We start from the raw sequence: 6,910 nt of genomic DNA, 5'->3' as shown, positions 1-6,910 counted from the left end.
TAAAAAAAGTAATTAACAAAAAAAGAAAAAGAAAAAAGGCTTGGTAATGGTATAACTGCCAAACTGCAAGTGCAAGCTACGACATGAAAAAAGAAACCATACACCAGTAACTGTAACTGTAACTGTAACACCACCCATCACTCCCCAGTCTTACGCACAATGTCACTCCCACCAACTACTTAGACGGTTAATTTAACAACAAAATAATAAACAAGTTTACTTGAAAGCTCCTCTTCATCTTAATTCAATCTCAAATTTAATCATTATTTCAAACAATTACCATCAACATTCCTCAACTACAACCACAAATCTACAACTACGTACAACCAAAGTTACGTTGATTATAATCCTTGTTACGTAATATCACTCTTGTTCATCACACAGTCAGATGAAACCGCCTCAGATCAACAACATTCATCTCTTATTATTTCACCTATTCTAGCACTTAATTGGTAGAAGAAACCCAGAGATTTGGAATTAATTAAGCATATACGAAGAAGTATATATATATATATATATATATATATATACAGTACAGCTGTTTCGACCGCGATCCTATGCTATGTCATCTTCCCTGGCCACTGCTACCCGTATGCATTTGCTTCCTGTTATACCCGAAAATGGAGTAAGTTTTATTTGTTGCACTCTCTGTTTTTGAACTTTTTTTTTACGTGTATTTAATGCTTGTGTTATGTGTTCTTTGTTCGTTTTAATTAGGGAAAGAAAAACTTTGGTGGCCAACACAAAATACTAGAGTTACAAAGAGAGGTAAATTTTTATATTTGTTGATACTCCGTACATAATATCATCATCTACTCGTCATAGCACCATATCATATCATCCATTTTACTTATACGTTTAAGTTCTTGTACACTTGTTTTTCTTAGGCACCTTAATGGTAACCATTTGGACAATTTGTGAAAAACTATCGAATAAAATTTGATTTTTGTGAGAAGCTATGACCTTATATGATATTATGTTATACTACCTCTGTTTCTGAAAGTTCTTTACGCTTTAGAAAATGTGTCCAAAATATAAAAACTTTGACCGTAAATTTTCACTATTATATACGTCAAAACGTTACATGTAAGATCTTGTCAGATTGGTCTCGATATGTATTTTCAAAATATCAAATTTTTATAATTTTTTCACATATAAAATTGGATATATTAGTAGTTAAATATTGCATTGAAGTTTGTGCAAATAGTAACTGTAAAGATCTTTTTAAAACGGAGGAAGTACTACATATGATGATATGGTACCTTAACTTAATGGATTGGATTATATATGGCCGTTGACTAAAGTTTTGCAGCCTTGATTTGACCATGCATATATGAGTATTGCTTGTATAATTGAAAACATATACATGTCCGATTATAGGTATCGGTGCTGCAAAACATGTTGAACCAAGAAGAACAAGTGCGTGAGGTGTTGCAACAAGCTTATAATCGAAAAGCTGGCATGCCATTCCCCATCCCGGATCATCTTCCCTCTAGGGTAAGACTAAGACCACCACTAACTCCGCAATATATATCATCTTAACTTAATACTTCCTCCGTTCCACAATAGATGCATCATTTCTCATTATACGTACACCAACGCGCTTATTTGAACATTAATATCTCTAAATGCGTATAAGTAAAAATTATAAAAAATTGATATTTTAACAAGATCTCATTTGACTACATTTTTTTCTTACACAACAGTGAAAGAAAAGTTGTAAATGATGCATCTATTGTGGAAGGGAGGAAGTATATGTAAATCTAACATGAATATAGTTCTAACTTCAACCCTTGCATTGCAAGTATATTAATGCATTTTTGGTAGAAGATTAGCACTACTGATCGATAAGTTGGTACTTACGTACGTGTTGTTTCCTTGTATTAAAATCAGATGAAAGAGCTGTTATCAGAATTGGTGATTGTTGAAGATGAAATTGTTGGACTCGAAACACAAATTGAGCATCTTCGGAAGGACGTTAAAACCGAGCAACAAGCGTCGAAACAAGTAAAATCAACGCAGTTGCGAAGCAACACGAGTATGGCCAAATACAACCAACAAAGAGGCAATAATAATAACATTGATCAACAACGAGTTGGTTACGAAACTAGGGCATTACATTTCATTAGTAAAGCCATTAATGGTGATTATAGTCTTAATGATTTTACTATCAATGAGAATGATATTGGAAGTCCCATTGGAGGAGGGAACTTATCCCCTTACATTCAACCTTCTGCTGCTAAGCAAAACGGACTACAAGATCACAGGATGTCCAAGAGAAATGGGGTTTTGAATAAGCCGTCTGCTTCGCCTTTGCGAAGCTTCAGAGATCCAACTCCGTTTAAGGTAATTAACTGCTAATTAGTTCTTAAGCCTGATGGGGTATCATCCTAAAATCAATTAATGATAGCCTACCAATCTTGTATGTTAATCATTCTCTCTTTATTTATTCAATGTCGTATAACTTGTCTGATATTCACATGTTGATTATACTCTTAACAAAAGTTGACCTAATTAAGGGGCACATATAAGATGACGTATAATGGATATCGGGATAATTACACTTTAGTTCACTAATATTGGGGTACGGTGAATTGGTTGCCTTTTTGTTGTTGTTGTTATTGTTGTACAAGTTTTAATTTGATTCTTGAGTTGATGTGACCAAACTAGTTTGTTTAAATTTGAAGTTTTTTCAATGAAATTTGGTAGGATGTATGTCATGCTTAGTAAGTTAGGCTGGTTTTCAGCTGCCCAAATCTCAACTTTTGAGTTTGAAGTGTACTTTTGAACTAATGTTTGATGGGCTTTAAAGTTTGTAAGTCAAGTCAGGTCAGGTCAATTCTTGACGTATCTAAATTCTTTATGTTTCATCTCCTATAAGCCTATAACTTATGAGCATGTTCTCAGACCAATATCGATCAAGTTAAGTTAGGTTTATTATTGTGTGCTTATAATTAAACTTTGTACGTTGATGCAGCCAAAAGAAAGGAGCTTAGAAGGGCGATCGGATCCTCCAAAAAAATCAATATCAGGGCCAACCCAATTGGAAGAGAGTAATAATGGAACAAAATGGCAACCAAACAAATTATCTGAAAACATAATGAAATGCTTAATCCTGATTTATGTGAGATTAATTAGGATATCAAGACAAAGTGAACTTGAGAAATCTGGACCCATATCAAGATCCATGTATTCATCCTCAAGCTTCAGGACCGAACCCGGGATGATGAGTTTGTCAACAAGCCTTATTAAGGAGTCTAAACAACAAGACCCGTTTGGCATTTTCGACATCGAAGGGGCTATACCAAGAGACATTGGTCCTTACAAGAACTTGGTTGTTTTTTCTTCAACTTGCTTAGACCCCAAATTTGTCTCCAATTCTAGCTCAATTCCCTTGTTCCAAAGGCTCAAGTAAGTTGAATTTATAATACTTTCTTCTCTTCGTCCAGAATTAGTTGTCATGTTGATTGTTGAATGAATCTGCAACTTTGTTCAGAATTAGTTGTCACGTTGATAGTTGAATGAATGTACAGCTTTGTTCAGAATTAGTTGTCACGTTGATAGTTGAATCTGAATTGATAACGTGACAACTAAATCGACAACTTTCTTAGACTTATTTCCTCAAAATTTCTTAATTGTGAACAGAGGTTTATTCAATAGCCTTCAGAAGGTAGACCTCAAACCCTTGACAGATCAACAAAAGCTTGCATTTTGGATCAACATATACAACGCTTGTATTATGCATGTAAGTGTGCAAATTTCATTAATTGTGTTGCAATTAGAAAAATTAACAAGAATAATCTAAAACATTGACGATCTTCTTAAATTATTCCTTGATTTGGATTGAAGTACAATAATCCTAACTCGGGGTTTGAATTTTGCAGGGATTTCTTAAATTCAGCGTGCCTTCTAGTCCAGAAAAGTTGCTCAATTTATTGAACAAGGTACTTTAATTAAAGAGAAAGGGGAAAATAAAATCGTGTGTTTCCGACAATTTTTTATTATACAACCGGATTGTATACCGTGCTTAAACCGGATTTTCCAAATTCAAATATACTAAATTTTTAGTTTATGTTGATTAAATAACAGGCAACACTTAACGTGGGAGGAAAAGTTGTGAATGCACAAGCTATAGAACGTTGCATTCTAAGAAAACCAACAATGATGTGTTCTAAGGATGGGAAGGAAGCCATTATCCATGAGCTTTACGGTCTCCACACCATGAATCCCAATGTCATATTCACCCTATGTTGCGGAACCCGCTCTTCCCCCGCTGTAAGTCAAAATATATAAGATGCACCCAGATACATCGTGCAACCTCTCATATTTTCTTCTCACGTGTGAGAAGAAGATGTGAGAGGGACCATCAGTGGCTATAAAAAATACCCTTGGTGCACAGTGAACCCGGATGCATCTATTAAACAAACTCCATCAATTTCTAAATGACCTTTCAATTTAAAAACAAAAGGATATGTATGTGCTACCTTCGTTTCAAAATGACTTTACACTTTCCATTTTAGCCCGTTTCATATTTCTATTTATGGATATGAAAATTTACTATCTTATCGTTCTTAATTTTCCACTCATTTTTTCTTAGTTTATTCAATATTTTTTTACACTCACCAACCTTTTTACACATCTATCTTAATTTATCCATATTTTATTAATTTTCCCACCTCTTTACACATTTTATCTTCTTTTTTTTGGTGTTACATCCGGTTCACCCTTAGGACTAATCTGGATTTAGGGCGAGTTCTGGGTGGCTAGGTTCCATTCCCCTCCCAATTGTTGTTGTGGGGGATCGAACACGGGTTATCCTTACCAAGTTCAGCCCCATTCACCACTGAACCAACAAACAATTGGTTTTAATTTACACATTTTATCTTAATATTGGTGCAAATAGTAAATGTTGGCTAACAATCTGGAGCTGGGCTTATCGATCGAAAATATCATTTTGAAACGGAGTTAGTACATAGCTAATTTATGTTGCAATATATATACTTGGTATAGGTACGAATATACACAGCGGAAGGAGTGATGTCAGAGATAGAGAAATCGAAGCAAGAATACCTACAAGCTTCAATATCAGTGACGAAGTCGAAGAAGATATGGTTACCAGAGCTACTCATACAAAACATGTATGATTTTGCAACGGACATGGATTCCTTAGTTGACTGGGTTTGTCATCAGTTGCCTACTTCTATTTCACTTCGAAAATCTATTGTCGATTCTTACAAAGCCACCACCAATACCAATTCTAATTCCAATAGTGCTAGAATATCTAATTATTCTATTAATGTTGAAAAAATGTCTTACGATTTTGAGTCTCAATATTTGTTACAAGTATAATTAACTTCACTTTTATTGGATTCTGTAGTTTTTTTTTTTTAAGAAATTAATTACTTTATAAAATAATATTGTAATATACGAAGTAATTAACTACTCCGTACTTTATAAAAAAAATGTATCATTCTGATTATGGTGATTAAGTTGGTCCATTATTTCTCTTGATTATGGGGGTTATAAACCCTTCATTATCATGAGATTAATTGGTGACTCAATACCATTGGATTCTTTTGAGTCCTTTCATTTCTTGGGTTGTTTTGTATCCTCCTCTAATCCTATAAATACATGTTTCATTTCTTGAGTTGCTTACAGAAAAATCTTTCCCTTATCATCTTTTTTTCCTCCTCTCTTTTGGGCATAAGTTCTAGTAACTCCATCTCACACCCAAGAGTGTCATTGTGTGTTGAGAGTTGTGTAAACCTTAGGGAACGAATCGGTGAATGCAATTGTGCACCCCGTTTGCACCGAATCTCGTTTTCAAGGCAGTGGTTTGGTTACCACGGCACAACAAGTTCCGTAAGTCTTACTTTCTCGTTCTTCATTTTAGCCTTGAAAACACATAAATACAACAATTTGAAAACGAGATATTATGTCTATTGTTATGGCTAACTCTATGATGAACAAGACCCTTCCCGATCTCTCTAAGTTGGAGCCTCTTGATGGAAAGAACTACAAGAGATGGTCACAAAAATTATTGATTTTTTTTGAGCAACTTGAAATAGATTATGTTCTCTATGAGAATGTGATTGAAGCAATTGAAGCAAGCAAGGCGGTAGCACCGGATCCCTCCCTTTCGGCGGAAGATGTCAAGAAGGCGGCCGAAACATTGACCAAGAAGGAGAAAGACAACAAACTTGTTCGGGCTCACGTTCTCCATCATGTGAATTGAATGGAATCTTGTTTGACCTCCTCATCAACAATCGGTCAAGCAAGTCCATTTGGGACACCTTGCAAAATAACTATGGAGCCGATGATGCCGGTAAGAAAAAGTATGTTGTTGGTAAGTGGATCAATTTCAAGATGACGGATGACAAGTCCATGATTAACATCATCACCGACATCTTGGGTGAAGGTATGAAAATGTGTGAAACCCTCCAAGCCAATGTACTCTTGGAGAAATTTCCACCATCATGGAATGACTACCGCAATTCTTTGAAGCACAAGAAGAAGGACATGAACCTTCAAGAACTCATTGGTCATATGAGGACCGAATAGGCTAACCGCCTCAAGGATAAGTTTGAATCTCTTTCTTTGAATTCTTCTAAAGCTAACTTGGTTGAATCTATTGCTCCTATGGCTAAAAATAGGTTCAAAGGGAAGAAGAAAAATCATTCAACCAAAGGAAACTTCACTAACAACCACAAGATTCAAAAGACCAAAGGAGGTTGCTATGTGTGTGGAAAGATAGGACACAAAGCCTATCAATGTGACTACCGCCACAAGAGCAACTCTAATGGTGCCTCCCAAGCCAACCTTGTTGAAAAGAAAAGACCAAATGATGTTCAGTTTCTCAACTCTCGTAAACAACTTATAATGAATCATGTTTAATTTACACAAAATCATG

The 6,910-nt window shown here is 35.1% G+C and overlaps 1 protein-coding gene across 1 annotated transcript; it reads left to right on the top strand.

Moving 5' to 3' along the window:
* The first annotated feature begins 1 nt into the window (after position 1).
* Positions 2 to 5,592, top strand: LOC110803671 (uncharacterized). The gene is made up of 9 exons (XM_022009207.2): positions 2 to 625; positions 718 to 768; positions 1,381 to 1,497; positions 1,894 to 2,346; positions 2,978 to 3,411; positions 3,646 to 3,745; positions 3,885 to 3,944; positions 4,090 to 4,275; positions 5,011 to 5,592. Exons 1-9 carry the CDS (start codon positions 563 to 565, stop codon positions 5,347 to 5,349), a joined length of 1,803 nt encoding a protein of 600 aa, XP_021864899.1. The 5' UTR covers positions 2 to 562; the 3' UTR covers positions 5,350 to 5,592.
* The last annotated feature ends 1,318 nt before the right edge of the window (positions 5,593 to 6,910 follow it).

This window comes from Spinacia oleracea, chromosome 2 (genome assembly GCF_020520425.1).
Source record: "Spinacia oleracea cultivar Varoflay chromosome 2, BTI_SOV_V1, whole genome shotgun sequence".
NCBI classification, from domain to species: Eukaryota; Viridiplantae; Streptophyta; class Magnoliopsida; order Caryophyllales; family Amaranthaceae; genus Spinacia; species Spinacia oleracea.
This window is presented reverse-complemented; position numbering and strand designations above follow the sequence as displayed.